General features: G+C 40.4%; 1 protein-coding gene across 2 annotated transcripts in view; it reads right to left on the minus strand.

The window, feature by feature from the left end:
• ZNRF2 (zinc and ring finger 2) overlaps positions 1-21,968 on the minus strand; it is a 51,565-nt gene that overhangs the window by 19,787 nt on the left and 9,810 nt on the right. For both annotated transcript variants that reach the window (XM_053359181.1, XM_053359180.1), the window contains exon 2: positions 4,435-4,530. In XM_053359181.1, coding sequence (XP_053215156.1) covers positions 4,435-4,530 — 96 coding nt within the window. The remainder of the gene's footprint in view (positions 1-4,434; positions 4,531-21,968) is intronic.

Here is a 21,968-nt window from a genome sequence, read left to right on the forward strand (position 1 = left end):
TTGTTCAAATCATTCTGCAGGGTGGTGAAGATACATGAAGCACCCTCCTACTTTCTCAGATTTCATATCAGGTATGTTAGTGCAATAATGAGGTGTTATGAGGTGGTTACATGCAACAATTGACCAAGATAGTCTTGGCTTATGAGCCAGCCTGGGTGTGTGGTTGCCCACAAATCTTTCCCCATCCCAGCTCCTCCAGGGTGCGCAGAGAGCTTGGGGAAGAGACAGGATTCCTCTCATTTGCAGTGTGGCACAAAAAAAGGAAATAAAAGAGCCTTATGGATTTGTGCCATTTTTTTAACCTTCTCCAACCCTCAGTGGTAATGAGATTTGATAGCACTGCTTCCCTGCTTGAAGCATTCGACATTGGAAAGATGTATTATGAATCCACACATGTATTTGTGGATGCCTGGCTATATGCACAAAAAGCTAAGTCGCAATCTTCCTTGGAAAAGGCTGCTTTGTCCACCTTCCCTTGCAATCAACAGCAGCAGAGGTGGATGACTTCTTTTTTAAAAAAAATATATTTATTAAAGTTTTCAAATTTAATACAAATGAAAAAAGAATCAAAAAGGAAAAAGCAAAAAAGTTTAAAAACACATAAAGTTCACAATACTTATTTTTCAATAACATATTTCCCCGACCTCCTCACACCTCCCCTTCCTGTATTCCAACTCAAACCGTTAATTCAGCAAATCCTTATCCATTTTTAACCTATTTCTATACTTAATCCATTTCCTCAATTTATTTTTGCTAACCTTATTTTCATTTAATTTAGTTCATTTTAAAAAACCAACTTTACCTTATCCAAACTTAAACATCAATACTTATACATCAGTACTCATTCTTAAAACATTTTTTCTAAAGTCGACCCAAATTCCCTTCCACGAATTTCCCAATTTTCATACACATAACAAAAATAAAATAAAAACAGAACAAATTATAATTATGTACCCTTTGGATTCCCAAACTCCACCCCCCCTTTCCCGGTTTCAGTCCCCGACCAATGTCCATCAGTCTTAATCTACTATTAGCCTGGAGATCTCACATCCGAGGCTCTTAGTTCTCTCTCAGTTCCTCTCTGCCGGTTTTTTTGATAGTCCTTGATATTGAACACCAAATCTCGGAGAAGCTCTGGCCCTACGGGATCCATGTTTCTTCCAGCCAGACCTCCATATTTAAAAGTGGAGCCCGAATCTTGTTTCTTACTCCTTTCAAATCCAAATGTCCCCAAAGCTCCAACTTCCACTTTAAGCAAATTTTTAATCCTTAGGTCTTCAGATCTCCACATAAGGGGATCTCTCCATTTTTCAATCTCCAATTCAGGCCAGATTTTCCACATCAAGTTTTTATTTTCCTTTGTTGCCATCATGTCAGGCCTCAAACTCTCCTTTGTCATCTGCAAAATTACAGCTCCTCCTTCCTTTTCTTCAGGGCCAACATATATCTCCTTCTCCAAATTCTCCAAACTCTCAAGTTTCTCTTTTTGTCCAGTTAAATAGACTTCCTGATTCAAGTCCTTATCAACTTCAATGATATTGTTTACAGTTGAGTCCAGAGTTGTAACATTTGTAGCCAAAACATCAATTTGGCCTTGTAACTTTCCCAAGAGAACAAATGCTCTGTCCAATTCAGCCTGAATTTTCCCTCCTCCAGCCATTCTTGTAATGTCCCAAAACCCCCTCTAGAGGGATTTTGGTTCCTTGATATTCATTCCAGTTCAAATCCAAAAATCAAGTTAGTTTGTATCAGCTCTTCCTTGTTTTCAACAAATTATAACAAAGTTGTAGCAAATATAACCAGCAGAAACAACAGAAACAAAGTTCTCTTTTTCCGTCTTGACCGCTAATTTGACAGCTGTCAAACTCTTCCGTACCTCATCAACAGGCTCTCTCGCGGAGTACTCCCGGGTCCGGGAGGGTGGCACTTCAGCTCCCAAAATTAGCTCTTTATCCTCCAGTAAGATTTCTTATACTGCCAAACCGTGAAATTAAAGTCTTTTGCCAAAGAAGGAAAAAGAAAAAGAGTTCTCTCGACCTTAGTTAGCAGGTCCTTGCTTTAAATTATTTACAAGGAGGGGAGGCAGACTTCCTGTTTACACCTTCCCCGATCGTGCCTAATTCAAAAAAATTCTTTACAATTCCAATTTCCGTACTACTCACGGGTTGTTACTTTAAAGTCCAATTGCTCACAAGAAGAAGTCAGTGCTCTCCGACAACGGCAGTGCGGCTTCACTCCGCAGGAGAAGCAGTCGACTCTCAGCACCGCGCCGCTCACCCTGTCCCTGTTCCGAAGCCTTTAAAAAGGCTCCTTCGCAGCTCGGGGGGGGGCGCAAATGGTGCCCGCCGAGTCACCAGGTTCACAGGCTTCACCGCCTGTGATTTTTAAGGGTCCCCGCGTCACCGCAGCGGCAAGACCCGATCCTGCGGAGCCAATTCCCTCCGGAGCTCAGAGCGAATCCGCCATTAGTCGATGGCGCTAACCCGGAAGTCGGTGGATGACTTCTTTCCAGTGTGGCATTATACTTCAAATGGGGCAACAATGAGGCTAAATAGATATGGCTGGTGTTCTGCATGAACTGCTAGCACCAACAGGTTTGATCTGTCTTGTAAGAATATCATACTAAACACTATTGTGCTTGTACAGTAGCTTTACAAACTTCCTTACTGTAATAGCTTTACATTTCTAATCTGTTTTAAAATCCACGTTACACAATGGCTTATTTAATATCTAACCATCTAAAAAGATCACAACAGTTCTCAAAGAGTCAAATAGGACAAGGCTCTCTCTAGACTAAATGCCTTCAACAATGGAATAATAATTTTAAAACCCTGTAAAATAGCATGATTACATACTGGGCAAGACAGCAAGAGACCCAAAACATTATCTTAGCATAGTTGTAAAAGGCTGCCAACACCATTGAGTATAGTGGAAAACGTGGAAATTTAATAGTTGTGGGAGAGACTGAATTGCACCGATTGACCAGCATGTTAGAAAACTATCAAATATAAGTAAAAACCTTTATATACATTACAACAGAAAGTATCCCAAAATTATGCTGCAATAAGTTGTTGCAGATTTATACTTTGTAATCTTTCAAGAGATCCAAAAAAATAAAAACAAACATATAATACTTAACTAAAACACAACATTTTGTGTGGTCTGAGAACTTCAGATGTTATAAAAAGGAACCACTTGTCACATGTTCTAACCCATGTTCTATGCAACAGAAATATTCCTGTATCTACAGTATACTCCTAAAGCCTACACACTTCACATTGTAGTTTTAAGGAAAAGATATGGACCCAATGTCTGACCACAGAAAGTAAAAAGTAAACACAACAGGACTCACTGGATCACACAAAATGCTAAACCATAGTTTGACATTATATGGATGAGACACATTGAACCCAAGCAATCACTGGGTTCACACAGCCCCCCTTCCTCCTTCCACGCAGCCACAAGAAAGACTTCTGTAGTGCTTACTTTTATTTCCAAATATTCTCGACTTGGAGTTATGTGAATAAGGAATCCTAGTTTAAAGCAATGGTTAATTCCTAAACAAACCAAATTCACACCATGGGTGATGCAAGTTACATTGTTTGGCAACTACTATTTGTATTAAACCAGGATTCCTGGTTTCCAAATTACATTACGAAGAGATCCTTTTAAATTGAAAGTAAACTCAGTAGAAATTGTTCTTCTGGCCACACAGGAGAAAGAGGGCAGTAGGAGAGGGGTGTATGTGAACCCAATGTTTTGCTCAGGACTGCTCAGTGCTAAAATATGATTTGTTAATTATATTATTTCTGTACTCTTACAAGAAATTAAGTAAGTGTGCATCTGGATAAAAGAATCTGGGAACAAAACAGACAGAACCACAAACTCCTGGTTTACTAGCTTAAATCTGCTGTTTGTGACCCGCAAATGTATCTGCTCTTCAATGACCTGCTATATTGACTCAACTTTTTGTTTTAGCCTTGATGGTCAATTATTGCCAGGATTTCTGAAATAACCAATTTTCATTTTCAGTACTCTACTCCACAGAGGAAGGAGATATTTTAGTGCCCCATTCAGACAATACCAAAAAGTCAGGAAACTAGAAAAGACTGACTTGCACGACTGAAAAACCAAGATTTTATGTCCAAACAATAATTGTATCCCAACTAGTTTCCCAACTAGAATGATTATGGCTCTTGAAGAATGAAATGAAAACAAAAACATTTAAGAGAGGCATCAAGGGCAGACTAGAAATGAAATGGATGAAATAATTAACAGAATGGGTCAGCAGAAATGTGAGGTTTTTATCAGTGTCAAGTAAGTATTAGTAAATAGTTCTTTGTATTTGCTGGTTTAAATAATTGTATCAACTTAGTTCACAGCTGATCTTAATTCAGTTACGTACTACAAGCAGTAATTAGCTTACTTTCTTACCATTGTAGGTTATCCTTGGTTTTGTCAAACACATCACAAGATGTAAATCCATTTCATCTGAAGAGACAAACTTGGAACAAACAGGGCACTTGAATCCTAAAGCAAAAAAGAAAAAAGGAGAGAAAAATATTGAGAAGTGTGACAACTTTTGTATAGCTCCATCTTTTCATGATATGTAAATCAAAATATTTCTTTGGTTTATGGAAGTGTCATTATACACAGGTATTAAAGGACAACACTGCTTTAGAGGGCAGGTGCTTTGCGCTTAACACAGGTTAATGATGCAGGCATACTTTATTCTTTGCAAATTCATTTTGATACAAACTGGGAAAAGAGAGTGTGTGGAAGCAGTTCAGTTCTGGGCTAGACTAAGTTGGCTGTCAGTTCAAAATAAATTGCACTGCACTAACAGTGAGAAACACTGAGAGTCAACAAGGGCATTCTCAGTTCAGAGAAAATGCCATAAATATGGTCCAGAGAAGAGAACTGTATACGACACTGATATTTTTTAACTCAATAGGGAGAATTAAATAAAAAATTCACCTTGTCAAATCTGGTAGTGGCCTACGACAAGAGATGGCAACCTAGCCAATATTCACTTCCAATGTGAGAGAGAATGAGTCAAGATTCATGTAAAGCTGGACTAACTTTGAATAACTGCAGATTCACATTGCCCAAGGCAGGGACAAAACTAGGCTTTATTTCACATGGGTCAAAAACCCAGTTTGGTACCCCTCCTCATGCACATTTGCGCACACACGCACACACAGGTTGGGAGCATCAATGGCCCTCCTCTGGGGGCTTCACCCGGGGTAAAAAACCCAGCTAGACACCCCATAGCTACGACTCTGCCCAAGGAACCAGTTCATCACAATGTAGTCTCTGAAAATCCTTGTTGTGACCTTACCCTACATATGTAGGAATCTCTCTATCCCTGTCACATACTAGCAACCCCATAATTAGGACTAGGAAGGATTAAATCAGTTTTGCATGAAACTAGGTCAGAGAGGCTAGACATCTGCATGACCACAATCGCACAGTGAATTGTGGCGTCTGATTTCCAGTACAGCATCTGTTGTATACTTCACTTCTGAAAATCTTAGCTTTGTTTAAGAACAATAGCAGCAAGTAATAAGCTCTTCTGGCTTTATAAAATGAATATGAGACAGACAGCTCACCTTTTACATTAAAAATGCACAAATTAAAACTTGTCAGAAGTCCAATAAATGCTAACTATTTTTATGAAGATGTAAATATTTCTATATGCTTAAAACTTTCTCTCCACCAGATTAGGCTGCTTTGAATCTTACACAAAAGTTCACCATTGCTCCCCCTCTCCTGTTAAATCAGAAATACTAACTTGGAGATCCACAGAAAACATGTTTGCCATAGAAACAGAAAAGAAGTTAAATATTATGATCCTGCATTATTGATATGGCAATGTTACTGTAAGTCTAGATACCATGGCAAACCCCATTATCAAACAAAATAATGGAATAAACTGTATTTAAAAAACCAACCAACCAACCAACAATTGTGATTTTACACTTACATCTTGTTAGCATTAAAAGGACCAGGGAATATTTTAGATGAGTACAAGCTTCTGCTGGAAGTCAGCATGTTTGCATGGTCATGGTAAGCTACAGTTTGAGATATATCAGGCAATCAAGGCAAAACTTCCGTTTTTAGTCACTGCATGAGGTCAAGGAAACTACAAAGTACAAACCAGACAATAAAATACTACTCCGGAATTAATTTTGTTTCAGGCAACATGATATTGAACTCTAAACAAATCCACTTTCCGTGAAGAAAAAAGAAGAAACAAGCATTTTATTTTACACAAAAAAGTGAAAGATGACAGGGCAACCTGGAGCCCTTTAGATGTTGCCGGACTACAACTCCCATCATCCCTGACCTTTGGTCCTCCTGGCTGGGGCTCATTGGAGTTTGACAACCTCTGAAGGGCCACATGTTCCCCCATCCCTGGCTGAAGGGAACATTCATGGACGTTCTTGCAATAGCTTTTTAATCTACTTGTGTTGTAGTTCAGGTATGATGATACAATGATATAAATTCTGTATTTGGGGGGGGGAGGAATATGATGTGTGAAAAATGGCAGAGAATGACCCCTGAGTATGTTCTGAACCCAGCTCCTTGATAGCCAGGGAATCTGTTTTGAAGTGACGTCTAGTTTTGTTCTAGTTTTGCTTATGAAAATAACTCCCACAATTTTGTCCAACGTAATAAAGAGGGAAGTGTCTTTTTCATTTGAAAAAACCAATCAGGCACATAAGATACATGGAACAGTAAGGTGTACATTGGCAAAGTCTTCTGAATGCCTAATCTGAATATTGGTAGAAAATAAGGCAACATTTCCTTTAAATGAACAGCCCCCTTGCCTAACCAACAAATCCAGAAAGCCTTCTTGTCAAAAGAGGAACATCACTTGACCAGTATACTTATTCTATACTAGTTACAGGAACAGAACCAGAATGAGAACAGAGCAATATACAAACAAAACTCAAAGTGGGAAGTAGTATTTATTACATGCTGACAACTGTAGGCTTACTGAAAATGTGCTAAGCCCAGAGAGGAACTTGCAACCCTTTTGCTACTCCCTGCTCCTATCATCATCATTTAAATTTCTATACACCCCATCATCCAAGGATCACATGGTAGCTTACAATATAAAACCACAAAAATACACATCATAATAATAAACAAAAACAATAACTTGCGCACACACAGTTTAAAAGGCCATAGATAGTCAAAGGCCTGAGAGAAGAGGAAAGTTTTTGCCTGGCACCTAAAGATATATAATGAAGGTGCCAGGCGAGCCTCCCTGGAGAGAGCATTCCAAAACAGGGAGCCACCACCGAAAAGGCCCATGCTCGTGCTGCCACCATCCGGACCTCTCTCAGAGGAGACATACGAAGAAGGGCCTCAGGTGATGATTGCAGGGTCTGAGTCAGTTCCTTTGGGGAGAGGCAGTGCATCTTGGCAGCGAAGCCAAAAACCAACCCTGGGCACAGATTGTGGTTAGAGAGAGAGTTCAAGCACAACCCTGGGTTTGGATAACACACTGAGCCAAACTGCCACACCACACTGAGCTAAAGGGGCCTGGGAGGAGGAAAGTGGGCACATTCTTCCTCCTGGAGCCAGCAGTACGGCTTAGCATTACATGTGAATATGGCCATCTTGTATCTTCAACAAAACAAAAGCCTTCTAGATAAAGTTACACAGGTGATTTAGATAATTTAGTTTTCATTTAAAAAGAGAAAGTTTAAACCCTTACAGAGAAAAGAAAAAGAGTATATAGAGCAGTGTATCCTGCTCACTCAAAAACCAGAAGACGGATGACGTGAGATCAGGCATGTGTGCGCACACACAAACAGACCCATTAGCTGCTTCAAAAACTCAGCTTCAGATTTCACTCCTTGGTTTTCAAAGGTTCATTTGGTTCAGAACACACCTGATGAGAGCAGAGTGTCACAGCTGGTTTTGAGGAATGTATTGCAGCATTTTATTTTTATTCAACAAAATCTGTATACTGCTTAACTGTAAATAAAACCTCCAAGTGGTTTATAAAGGTGGTTCTTCCTATTTACACAACTAAAAACTTGCAAGTATGGCCTGGTTTTCACCAAAACACTAAGCCACTAAACCGTACTGTGGCTTAGCATTACAGTATATGCAAACCAACTAAACTAAACTAAACTAAAGGCAGCTTAACTAAAGTTTGCTTATTGCCAACAAACCATTTTCTGGAGCCACCGTTTGCTGTTTTACAAGCCAAGTTAACACAGCATTCTTCCTTAACCATTGTTAATTGCCTACCCCAGCCCAAATGTTCACCAAGCCATAACGGCATCTAACAAGAGCAGCTATAAAACAAATGGAGGGAAAAGTCATTGTTTGACTCATGGTTAACTTGTGGTTTGTTAAACTATGGCTTGAACAAACCATGGTTTTGCATTATATAAGTGCAGGCCTTCTCAACAGATGGGCTACATCTTGTTTCCAGATCATCCTAATAACCTCCATTTTCTCTCTTCACCCAGAAGCTTATTAAGTGGCAATACAAAAAAGAATGTACTAAGTTTAATGGTGATGTCTCTGCTTTTTAAGCAGAGACATCACCTTGCCAACAAAGGTCCGTATAGTTAAAGCCATGGTTTTCCCAGTAGTGATGTATGGAAGTGAGAGCTGGACCATCAAGAAGGCTGATCCCCGAAGAATTGATGCTTTTGAATTATGGTGCTGGAGGAGACTCTTGAGAGTCCCATGGACTGCAAGAAGATCAAACCTCTCCATTCTGAAGGAAATCAGCCCTGAGTGCTCGCTGGAAGGACAGATCGTGAAGTTGAGGCTCCAATACTTTGGCCACCTCATGAGAAGAGAAGACTCCCTGGAAAAGACCCTGATGTTGGGAAAGATGGAGGGCACAAGGAGAAGGGGACGACAGAGGGTGAGGTGGTTGGACAATGTCCTCGAAGCTACCAGCATGAGTCTGACCGAACTGCGGGAGGCAGTGGAAGACAGGAGTGCCTGGCGTGCTCTGGTCCATGGGGTCACAAAGAGTCGGACACGACTAAACGACTAAACAAACAAACAAAAGTTTAATGGCTATGATCAGGCATTCAGTAGGTTTATGTTAGTATTCTTATTTCAATCTTATTTATTAAATTTATATACCACCCTTTGTCACAAGATCTCAGGGTGGTTCACAGAATAAAATACAAGATGTTGAGTTTAATTGAGAAAGTAAAGCCATTTGTGCAATTTCAAATACAAGTAACTGCAGCCTTCGCCACATAACATGCCACCAGTATTCACCGAAGTGCCACAGGGATTAAAAATGCTCAATAAATCACTTCCTTCAAACAGATGCTAAAGGAGAAAAGCATACAAACACACTTTACACATGGAGATGCTTGAGACTTCAGGGATTAATTACTGTTTTTATCTCTCTTTGCTTGCCAAGAATTTTCTATCAATAGCCTAGACTGGCTTCTTTTGCACTGCATATGGGGTAAAGAAAGATCAGTTAGGATGCACTGTTACTGGCTTTGCTATCCCACAGGGACAACACGCTGGTTGTGAACACTGCTTGGGAACTCTCAGCACCCTACAAATAGTTTAAAAAGTACTTTGAAAACTGTTACTGAGAATCAAGCAGGACATCCCCTTTCACTATGAAAAGCTTGACACAAATAGCACAGCCTTCCATTTCTGCCACGGCTTCAGCTACAGTTTGCATAATTTAAGCTGCTCACAATACTGTTTGTACTGTTTCCATATATATAGACTAAACTGAAGTTAATCAAAAATGGAAGCAAAAGCTTCCAATCTCTTCTCCTAATGGACACCAAGAGGAACTGGAGGAGGAGAAGGGATGGGGGAGCATGCAAGCCCAAAGCTCAGTGTTGCTTGTTTCCTTCACAATAAACCATGGTCTACCATGAAGTCCAAACACAGATTTCAGTGTCCTGATTATTCTTACTTCCAACAATTTCTTCAACTGGGTAACAGCAACTACCTGAGAAAGCACTGAAGGTAACAGACATGTCCATCGGATACAAAGTTTTCACTGAAGTCAGCGAGGGTCTAATGTCCTCACTAGGCAAAACTTTGTAAAATCTGATTTAATTGAAATACTTACCAGTAGCTAATGGTTCCTGGAGGAACACAGCAGCAATAAAGAAAGAAAGGAAAACCTTATCAATGACAAAAAAGTCAGAATGTAATACATACATATGTGATGGAAATTTCCGTTAGATAAATGCGAAGGTAAGGTTCTGATGCAACTTTTTGCTTCAGGCCTAGTGCAGAAATAGTGCTAGCTCCTGCAGACTTGGGTCTGTGAGTTAGAAATCATGCTCAGGAACATGCAATTCCCCCCCTTGTCCAATTCAACCATAGTTTAATCTTACACCTGCACCAATGCTAAAAATGGTTAACAGCATCCAGACTCGCTTCTTAACAAAAATGTGAAACTACTGTTTAGTGGGTTTGCAAATTCTGGTTTAGAAGGGAACATGCTGAATTTTGACTATGACTATTCATAAAATATATGAAGGCAGCTTACAACATAAAATACAAAAAATAATAATCAATGAACATATTAAAAACATCAATGAAAAAGCAACAGATACTGTTGGTTAAAAATAAAAAAATCATATTGTGAAAAGCTGTCGAAAAAGGATCTGCCACACTACAGGATTGGTTCCTAATGAAGGCCAACTAAACTTCAAGGTCATGGAAAACCCCCAGAAGATCTCCGTGACTGAAGTGGAGTACAAGAGATCAGGTGGTACTTTAGGCCTAAGTTGTTCAGGGCTTTGTGAATTCACAAAGGAGCCTTGGAATTGGTCCGATAGCAAATTGGCAACCAGTGCAGTTCTCTCAGCAGTAGAGTAACATGTCTGTAATTTGTTCCCATGAGGAGCCTGGCTAATGCATTCTGCACTAGTTGCAGTCTATGGACCAGATACAAGGGAAATCCCACAAAAAGTGTGTTACAGTAATCCAGCCTCTCCTGACTCAGATGAAATGGATAAGTAGAGTTGGGTATCATCAGCATACTGCTGATACCTGGCTCTAAAGCTCCTCATAACTGCTCCCAATGACTTCATACAGATGTTGAATAGCATTAGGGACAAAATAGAGCCCTGCGACACCTCAGAGCGCAAACATCAAGGGGCCGAAGAGCTGTATCCCTATGCTACACTTTGTTCATGATCCTTCAGCTAGCAATGGAACCAATGTAGCACCGTGAGACCAATATCCATCCCACAGAGTCAGTCCAAAAGGATACCGTTTTCAACCATGGTATCAAAGACAGTTGAGAGATTGAGCAGAAGGAGCAGGATTGCACTCCCACTGTCCTTCTCTCTATAAAGGTCACCCATCAGAGTGACCGAAGCAGATTTGATCCCAAACCCAGGCCTGAACCCAGACTGGCATGGATCCAGACAGGCAGTCTCATGCAGGTATGTCTGCAGTTGTTCTGCCACAACTCTTTCAACCCCTTCCTTAGGAAGGATGTATTTGCAACTGGGTGATAGTTGTTACAATCCATTGGTTCCAGGGTTGGCTTTTTCAATAGTTGCCAAGCTGGTGCCAAATGTATTGCTTTGCTTTCTTTTGGACATTAGCAAGGCTGGGGGGCGTCCTGTCATCTGGGCAGCCCCAGACCTCCATATACACTGTCAAGGCTTGCGGCCCAAAGGAGTCACTTAAGTGCTGCTAATACAGCAAAAATAATGTGAGACACATCAGTTACAAGTTATGAGTCTCTGCAGTCACAGCAGCCGCTGTGATTCTCCAGAGTTTTGACTTCCCACCCCACCCTGGAGGCGTGATCCATAGTCTCTCGAGACAACAACTACAGGGTAGGTTAAACAAGAACTTTAATTAACCTTACTTTTAAAGTCGAATCAAAACACAATATTTCATAGCTGATCACATAGGTGAGACAGGTGATAATGCATTTCTTTCCCGCTCCTTCTTGGCAATTATTTGTAAATCAAACCAATATTCTTTAATTACCCAAAGGTCCATATTGCTATCTAAAATAGATATGTTATCTACTTTAATGTGAGGTATCTAAAAGCCAGTCTAACCATAAAGCCACAGCTGTCATGCAAGGGGGGGAGAATAGTTCTCAAACAAAAAACAGATGGTCCATCAGCATGCTGCCTAGAAACAAGAAGAGCAGAAACAGAGGATCAGGGCAATGCTGATGTCTCTAAAGAAAGAAACTTGAGGAAGAAAAAGGGAAGCAAAAAGGGGGGGAAGATGGGGTTACCTGAGAAAAAGCCATCTACACAAGGGAAGATGCACACCCATCCATTTGCACTGCACAGTTAACAGAGTGCCAACTTGCACTCTCTATCTGGTGAGCAAAGGCAGAACAGCTGTATCATGCATTACTAGGATGGGATGGAAGCTTCTCCTTCACTGTCTGGTCCCACACCAAATGGCTCCTCTTAAAGATAATCAGACCTCACATTACTCGAGCCTATTAGGAAACAGCTCCCTAACTAATGAACAAATCGGCCTAACAGTGCTTTTCCACCAGTTTCCTCCCATTCCACCCAGAAAGCAGCCCCTTTGCAGTATTTTTCTTTTCTTTTTTTGGCCTATGCTTAAATCGAAGACATTTATAAGTTTCATGTGTTTTATTTCTTTTCAGTTACTATTGATTTTAATCATCTTTTGAATGTCTATTGATATTTTTAATGTTTTATATTTTGTATTTTGTGTACACCACTTTAAGGTTCCCTTACAACCAAGCACTACATAGATTATTTTAAAGTAAGTTGTAACAAACAACTGTAAAACTGACAGTTAAGAATCAAGCATCTCCACTGATAGCAGTTGTTTTTGTACCAGGTTTGATCGCTAAAGGGAAAGAGGAAACGGAACTGTCAGAGCCCGCAGCAAGTTTTAGCTAACACAACAAAGAAAAAACATAAGCTAGTGAAAGTTGGTAAAGTATTTATTTACCAGAGGGGCTGCCCTATTTGTCTGATGAAATTGACCCTAATCCATGAATGTTTACACCAGGGGGGGATATTGTTAGTTTTAAGGTACCACAAAACTCTGTTGAAAGTTATTCAGAAATAAAAGAGAACCAAGGTCACTTGAAAATGTATTTAGCATTTTACCTTTAATTCTTAAGAAATGTTATCCTACTTCACTTCATTACTACATGCAGTAGAACAGTCTGGCTGCACAGGGCTGGCCTAAAACATTTGGTTGCCTGAGGCAAAGAACAAGAAGCTGCCCCTTCCATTCCCTGGACAGAAGCTGACTGGGCTGGCAGCTGAATCTTGATTCAACACTGGCAATGGGACAGCACCCCTCAGTGCACCCAAGGGAAGCAGGCTAGCTTAGAGAGTGCATGACAAGCTCGTGGCACACATAGTTCTGATCTTTAACAGAAGCGAATAGCCAAGGAGTTCAGGTGATCGGCCCTGTATTTTTGTGCACACTGGCAATTGCCTCACTATGACTAATGGTAAGGCTGGCCCTTAGGCTAGCATGTTTCATTTTATATCAGCAAAGGTACGAAGTAGCTACAAAATGCAGCCCTTGACCTCTTTACATTCACTATTTCGTTACGTGCGTTGGTGCAGAATATGTAAAGCACAACACAGAGTAATGGAGTTTTGAATGAAGCAGGGCCAAAATGCAAATAAGGCCAACTTCATCTTGTGGTTGTCGCTGAGCTAAAGGCAAATGCTAAGCAGGAAAACAGCATCAGGTACCCGATACAAATGCAATCTTCAATAACAATAGTTTGAGACCAAATTTATTGGGGGGGGGGGAGGAAGCAGACAACGTGTACTATATAAAGATCAATTTATTTTTTCATACAAGTGCTTAAGGAGTGCCAACACAACTACTTTAAAAATGCTGAAGAACTGGCTCCTGTGGGAAATTTTAATCCATTTCAGGTCAAAAGAAGAAATAGATAACATAAATTATTTTGTGGTATTTTAACCTGCTCAACTCCTCAACCATTTGTGAGTGTTTTCCCGCTTAATTTACAATGTGACCGTTTCTTATTTGCTTATTTAACTAATTTATGAATTTGATTTCATAACTCAAAGAAGCATGAGAAATTAACAGATAAAAGTTTAACACTGCTTTTGCAATATTATAGCTGTCCTTATACAGTTTCTGCATTTTTGGAATATACATGGTCCATAGGATGACCTCTGGTGTTTGGTAGGATTTTTATTTTATTTTTATGCTGTGGTCACTGCAGATTCTATTGGACTTCTTTGTATAGCTATATCCCTGTATTGAAAGGAGTTAACTCTTCGTTAAAAAGTATGTATACATTAAACTGACTTTAGCATCAAATGCATCTGACTGGGTTCTCAAGAGGTCTATCTTACCAACACCTCATTAATAATGTGCTTTCCCCAGGCACAGAAGAATTAGCCATGAGAAAAAGTAACATCAGTAGTTATCCCAATCAGCTGAAAAGTATACTAGGAAATAACTTAGTTCAGAACCCATTAAATGCATTTCAGAATACTTTCTAGTGCTTGGAAGCTCACTACAGAGAAGCAAAGGGCAGACCTCTGAGGAAAACACCCAGTCTGGCTTTCACCAAAGGCCCATTTTGAACAATACATTTTGTACCTTGTTGACACACAAACTTACTGCAGCTTGTTATGAAGGACAAGCACATGTAATCCTCAGTGATAAAATCTTATGCTTGGCATCCAAGGGGTTTCAGAATCAATCCTTAACATTACCAACTAAAAGATCTTAAATAGAAGTCAAAGGAAACCTCTGTCAGAGATCCTATACATGAAACTATTCTGTTCGAAATAGTCACAAATGACAACTGAGACATTCCAGCTCCTACTTGCAAATGTTTTGAAGAGAAAAAGCTACAAATCACGTAACTGTCCCATCCATAACAGACCCTATATGCCTGCATTTTGTTCCCTGGTACCTGGTTGCAAAAAGCAGCGAACATATTTCACTGAAACTGAAAAAAAGAAATCTGTGTTGGTGAAGCATATAGTACAGCAATTGCTCTAGGTGCAGTGACAATACGTTTTCTTGGCTTTGATTTCAGTGGGTGGGGCAGCAGAACAAACACAAAAAACATCACCTTGTAAGCCAATGTAGCATCAAAGTGCAGGTTTTAAAAATTCATCTCAAAATATATATTGACAGATATATTCTCTCTCCCCCTCTCCCTCTCTCTTTGTGTGTGTGTGTGTGTGTGTATTCTGCATATATATTCCAGTATTTTCCTATTAAAGTGTAAGACAACCAGAAAAGCTCCATGTCACAACTTTTTAGGGGAGGAAATGGACCTTAAGTGGGGCACCTCTCCACCTCTTAAAGTATTCCACTTGATATTGTTGAATGTTCTGTCTGCCTGGTAAAGTTACCAGTTTAACTAATGCAAGCAAGTGGAACCTAGAATTAGCAAGGTTTTGTGCTTTCAGGAGCTAGCAATCCGACCATGAAATAACCAGAGTCCTTTGGAGTCTTTCAAATGGGAAATTATCTCTGTTCTGTGAACCGGCCCTAAGACCTCCGGGTATAGGGTGGTATATTAATTCTAACAACAACAACAGCAACAACAACAACAACACTGCCAACACACACACACACACACACACACACACACACACACGCTAGATCACCTGCTTCCAAGCAGCTAAAAGCATCTTGCAGCCAATCAGAAGCTTTGGTTTCCAAATGTTTTGGAAGTCAAACGGACTTCCGGAATGGATTCCGTTTGACTTCCAAGGTACGACTTGGTCATGAAGTCTCAAAACCACCTCTCATCACATACAAAGAAACAATCAGCTTCTGGAACACGCATCCCATGCCAATCTCCATCAGTGCCTGCAGCTACAGACTTTTTGGGCAATAACTAGCATACATATTTCAATCAACCACAAGTATCTGAAATGCAGGAACAGAGCACCTGCTTTATCTAGTCATTCCCTACAGTAGCTATTTATAAACATAGGTGGAACCTGCACAGCAGTATTATTGGAAAAGCACCAATGCAAATACATACTGAGGCCAGTAGTATAAAAAAATGATGCACTCCTTGCGAAACAAAGTTAAGGATGTGCTTTATTGACTGCTTTCCACCTTCTGTTTATGCTCTATGGATCAGTAAACCCCACTGGACTTTGAACGCATGAACTTCAGTGGTGAGAGAGAGAGAAGAGAAAGAGTGAGTCAGCACTTGTCCCTTGAGTTGTGTCAGGGCTCACTTTTTCTTCCAGTGCTGCATTTTGTATGAGAAATATTTTGTGCTGCAAAATTTTTGCCTAAAATAAATCTTAGCCAAATGTAATTTCAGTGGTATAAACTATTTGTTACTCCCTTGTCAACATGCGGAGGCATGAAATGAAAAGGGCAGGGCACTTGTAGGATTAGAATAGGGCTTTTGCAGAAAAAAGATTTTGAAAAACAATGTCCCTCAATCAAAAAAATGACAGGCCCGAACGTTGCATACGTGCAATTTCTCCATACCATTCGGGTATATATGTTTTAACAACAAGATGATTTCCCCCCCCCCCCGCCCCCCAGAGTACACAATAAGAAAATGTATTCAGTACAAGACCTACAAAAATGAACAAACTAATGAAGAGCAAAACTGTTAAGGGGCAGCTATATAAATGCAGTATAATAATCTTATTTTTTAAATTACGTCTGCAATTTTCCCTGTAAGGTTTTGTATAGAGAAGATTGAGAGTGCTTTAAATAGGCAGGGATTGCACAGGGACAAACCTCACCATTCTGAATCATGCCAAGTCAAAAGCAGTAATTTTAATTAGGGAGGATTTTACACATGAAGCTTGGAAAACAGAACATGAATGGAGATCATCTCCAGGTTTTTAAAGTGTAGAATAAGAAACTCAGCAAGGTTACACAGCTTCCTCCATAAACAGAAGCAAACCGAGGTTAGCATTATTTGCACTTCAGCTTTATTGTAGTCTGTAGGTGTAAACACAAGGAACTTCCACGTACTGTAGTCAACTATTCGGCTTTGCTATTCCGTCTTATGCCAAAAAAAGTGGTGACTTTTTTTAGATTGCATCTGACCATCTGCGCCAATTGCCATGCTTTCAAATGCATTTAGGATGCTTTCTAGGGCAATCCGAATAAGCGATTCACTCCTAGCTTCCATAAGATGTAAACAGCAGTCCAGCACCATTGTTTCATGGCTGGGATTCTATGCCATCTGGAGATACAGTCCCTGTATGTCAGGCATGTCCAAAGTCCGTTTTGGAGGCCTAATATGGCCTGCCAGTCGGTTTAATCCAGCCCCTGTGGCAGTTTTTTTCCTGGGGTAAAATCCTTTAAAAACCCTCAACAACTTCAATCCTAAAAAAAGGTTGGCCCCTTGCTTGGCCCTCACGGCCCTTCACTTCATCAAATCTGGCCCTCTTTGAAAAAATTTTGGACACCACTGCTGTATGTGATACCACTCTATTTGACAGCTTTCATTCTTCCTGCCATGACAGATAGAAATATATGTCAATAGCTTGCATGCACCAACTTCCAATGCTTCAGCTTCCTCCCTTACTTTCCTAGCTGCACAAATTAAAACTTTCAGTTTTCTTTTGATTTGGCTCTATGGACTTAAGTATTCTGGAAAATTACAATGCATCCTTTTACTGCTGACTGGAACTGGACTCAGACGTTTCACGGCATTTTCTTGAAATAAGGCAGTTTTGTTATACAGCTCCCTTAGTTTCGATGTGATGAGAACACAGCACCAGTTGAACAATTCAAAAGAAAAGGCTAATGATATCGGTAATCAGAACTTTTAATAATCTAGCTGGTATTGTGGTTGTCATGAAATAGATAGCACAGAAGCCCTAACACAAATCTTGGGTGTTCAGGACCTTGACTGACACAACCAAAGCAAATGGTAGAAGAATGAAATGCTTCGTGGCACTGGAGGGAAGGATGGGATGAAGGTTGCAAAGAAGTTATGTCTGCTCTTGTTCACAGTAGGAAAAATATTTAACTCTCCCCCAAAATGAAACATCCTAAAGGAAGAAATTTATTCTCCTTTTCATTTTAGTCATTAGCAGAAGCAATTACTTCAGTACTTCTGTGGCACTGCCCTTCAGCAGATTTTAATAAGCAGTTCTTCTCTTAATGCTGACAAACCCTTGTATCAGAGCACACATCTTAATCCTTTACTCTCTTACACATGACACATTCTTATTCTGTTGTGTTTGGCTTTAAAAAAAAAGTTTTCTTATAATGGATCATTTTACACATTATCCAGGCATAAAGGGAACTAATCAGAAACCACATTGACAATGTCATAGAGCCAAATCCTTATTATTTCATTTTTTTACTCATTTCCCATGAGGCATTCAGCAACAATTTGCAGGGCAGTATAACATATTCAAAACAGATTGAACTAGAAATAGCACATACATAAAATCAATACAAATCCAAGAGAGATGCCAACTGGGGTGTTTTTTAAGCTTTCTTGAAAAGGAATGTATTTAGCAGGCACCAAAGAGACATATCACCTGTCTGATATAGAATGGGAAGGTAGGTGTGCCCAAACTAAAAGCCTGATTCAGACATTGTGCAGAATGGACCTCTTGATAAGGATGATATCTAAAGGATGCCCTCTCCTGCAGAACACAGTGATAGGTTGGGTATGTAGGGGAGGAAATAATCTTTTAGATATTCTGGTACCAGGCTGTACAGGGCTTTGTACACCATTGTTGCCACCTTGAATAGCCTGGTAGCTAAATGACAGCCAGTGCAATTCTTTCAGCAGTAGCGTAATATGATGGTGATATTCCACTCCAGTGAGCAGTCGAGCCATCACATTTTGCAATAACTGCAGCTTCTGGGTCAGCCTCAAGGGCAGTCCTCAAATTGTCTTGCAAACAAATAACAGCAGGATCCCACAGGATCTAGAATTCCACTGGATCAGAAGTAAGCATACCCCGAAGAATACGAAACACTGGATGGATGCAAAGGAGGCAGAAAAGTGGGTGTTCTTCACCATCTTCACTGTTATGCAGTAGGCACGGCTCTGTGTTCTCACTCATGTTCAGTCAGTTTTGCAGCACATCTTCTACATCCTGCACTCTACTTGTCATCCAGTTTGTTTCATTACCATTAGGTCTCTGGTAACCCAAGTTGCAGAATGCGTCCCACAATCCTGATCCTCTGCCACATTCCATGCATAAACATACAGCCAGAAAGTGCCCACAGTGACTTCCTCATAATATAGCTGCAAGGGTGCGTAGAAGACTTGCAAGTTGAATCTGCAGACCAACCACCCCATCGTGGGGGGACCCAGATGTTGTTGGACTATGTACCTCCCACCATCCTTAACCACTGGACCATGCTGGATGGAGCTGACAGGAGCTTCAATCTAACAAGACCTGGAGAGCACTGGGGTTATGTCCGGGAGGCCACAAAGGCAAAAGCATGCAAAGTCAGAATGAACCTAGGAACCACACCGGCCATTTGAGATCTCACAACGTCTTGGACGACTCCACAAGGGCCTTGTACAACCACTTTAGAGCCCCATAGGCTTAAAAAGCTGTTTCCGTGAATGAAAACCCTTCAGATGGCCCCGCAATATCTTGCGAGAGCCTCCAGAGCCCGATAAGCTAAGGTCTCTCTCCCCTTTTCTATTTATTTATTTGTGATTCATCTAAAGCTGCGATTACGTAAAAAAGAAGCATAAGTTGCGGACCTACTGTACTATGAAGAACCAGTTAAAGAGGTTGTAACCGGAAAGTATGCACATGATGTTCTGCCTTATCCACATGGAGGAATTCAAACAGTTTGAAATATAGCACTATAACACACTATTTATGATATTTACTTCAGTTCCCGATGAAGGCAGATACCAGAATGGGAGAGGAGGATCTGTGTGCAGGATTCCCTTCGGCCAGGACATAGCAAAAATGTTGGGTTCTGAAATTAGAAAGTTCTCCTTCTTACTACAGAGTGACAGCAAGCAACACTGCTGATAGTAAGAGACCAAAGCCAACTCTCTCACCCTGTCTCCAACATCCATGGAGTTTTGCTACAACCCAGTAGGATAGATAGTCTGCCTTATTGCCCTTTTCCAGCATGGGGATCAGTATGTATGGAGAAAGTAGATATGAAAGAAGCAGAAACACAAAATGGGCATTGGCAGTCTATCAGCCACAGCAGCGGACAAAGAAAGATGGGTACATTAGTTCTTGGCTCCTAAACTACACCTATCCTTTCTTACTAGTCTAAGAAGAGTGCACACCAGGACAGAAAGTTGTACGAGAACAGTGCTTTTAATTGATACTTCTTTACCGGTGTGAGAACAAAAGCCCAGAAGGATGAATATTAAAACACAAAAGTTTAACAACTCAGTGAAGGATAAAAGTGGTCCCTGCAAAAGCATCTTAAAGCTTAGAGAAATTGATGGAAACTTCAGAGAGACTGATGTTAACGACAGTTATAATCATAATAACTACTGTTTGGAGGACCCTATAAAACAACATGTGCAAAAGGCCTTAAGGAAGCCTTATTTACACTGAACTATTCAAGACTTAATAGGTATTTGGGCTGCATATGGAAGAAAGAAGAGAACCACTCCCAAGCAAGTCCATTTCTAAGATGACAGGAGAGATGAAGCACTCAAATATGGTGCAATAGTTTCTATCTGACACAAGAGGAACCCAGGATCAAAGCTCCCACACCCCAGAGTATTTTCCAGTACATTTCCTGTCTTTTCCAGAAATACTGGTTTCAGCAGCAGTGTTTCAATTTAGGTTACAAATCAGGTTTACTTTAGCTTTTCTCAAACATACAAAGATGTGCTTAAGTAAATGGCACAAACGTTTACTAATTTAAGGAAAGCTTCTGACAAACCAGTGTGAGGTCTTACAGGTTTTAGGAGCCCACAGAAACCTAAGCATGCGCATATTAATATTTTCATTACATCATTTTTTACTAGAAACAGATTTTTCTTGTGCAAAGACAATAATCTACTATTTGATGGTTTGGGAGTACAGTTCCCCAAAGCAACTCAATTACCGTATTTTTCGCTCTATAACACGCACCTGACCATAACACACACATCTTTTTTAGAGGAGGAAAACAAGGGAAAAAACATTCTGAATGAAACAGTGGATGTATCATTTTTGTGCTTCATGCTGTGGCCACAGACATGTGATCTGATGGTGAATTTGGGGTGACCCAATGCAAAAATCCTGAGAATCCCTGTGGATCCATGCTTTGTAACCACGTTTTTGCACCATTGCAGCCCCAGGCAACAGTGGGTGTGTGATTTTGGGGGGGCAGGCTGTAGCCATGGACATGCTATGTGCTCTGATGGTGAATTTGGGGTGACCCAATGCAAAGATCCTGAGGATCCATGTAGATCCATGCTTTGTAACCACATTTTTGCACCATTGCAGCCCCAGGCAACAGTGGGTGCGTGATTTTTGGGGGGCAGGCTGTAGCCATGGACATGCTATGTGATCTGATGGTGAATTTGGGGTGACCCAATGCAAAGATCCTGAGGATCCATGTGGATCCATGCTTTTTAACCACATTTTTGCACCATTGCAGCCTGAAGAATCTTAATGTAAAGCTATTTGTTTTCCTGTAAAAATTACTGGGTTGCCCGTCTGGCATTTAAGAGGTCTTTAGGATTCCCAGCACAGCATAAAGCATAGAGTGTCAGGAATTTTACTTAGGCAGGAATACAGACAAACACATAGTGTCAACATCCGTTTGTGTTCGTGTATTCTATATACAACCTTTCATTTGAAATCACAAGGCAGTGAACAGTTAAAAAAAAAACAATACCAAAAAAGCAGCCAATTGGCCAGGGCAGACATGACATTAACAAACTGGTATTAAATGGCCAGCAAAGGCTTGAAAAAATAAGTGAGTTTTTGGCAAGGACAGAAGTGATTTCAGTGTTATTGCTTGCCTTAATACAAGGGCGGAGCAGGGTTGATTCCACAGAGAGGACACCAGAACTGAAAATG

The sequence above is a fragment of the Podarcis raffonei genome, chromosome 12, assembly GCF_027172205.1.
Source record: "Podarcis raffonei isolate rPodRaf1 chromosome 12, rPodRaf1.pri, whole genome shotgun sequence".
In the NCBI taxonomy this organism is placed as follows: domain Eukaryota; kingdom Metazoa; phylum Chordata; class Lepidosauria; order Squamata; family Lacertidae; genus Podarcis; species Podarcis raffonei.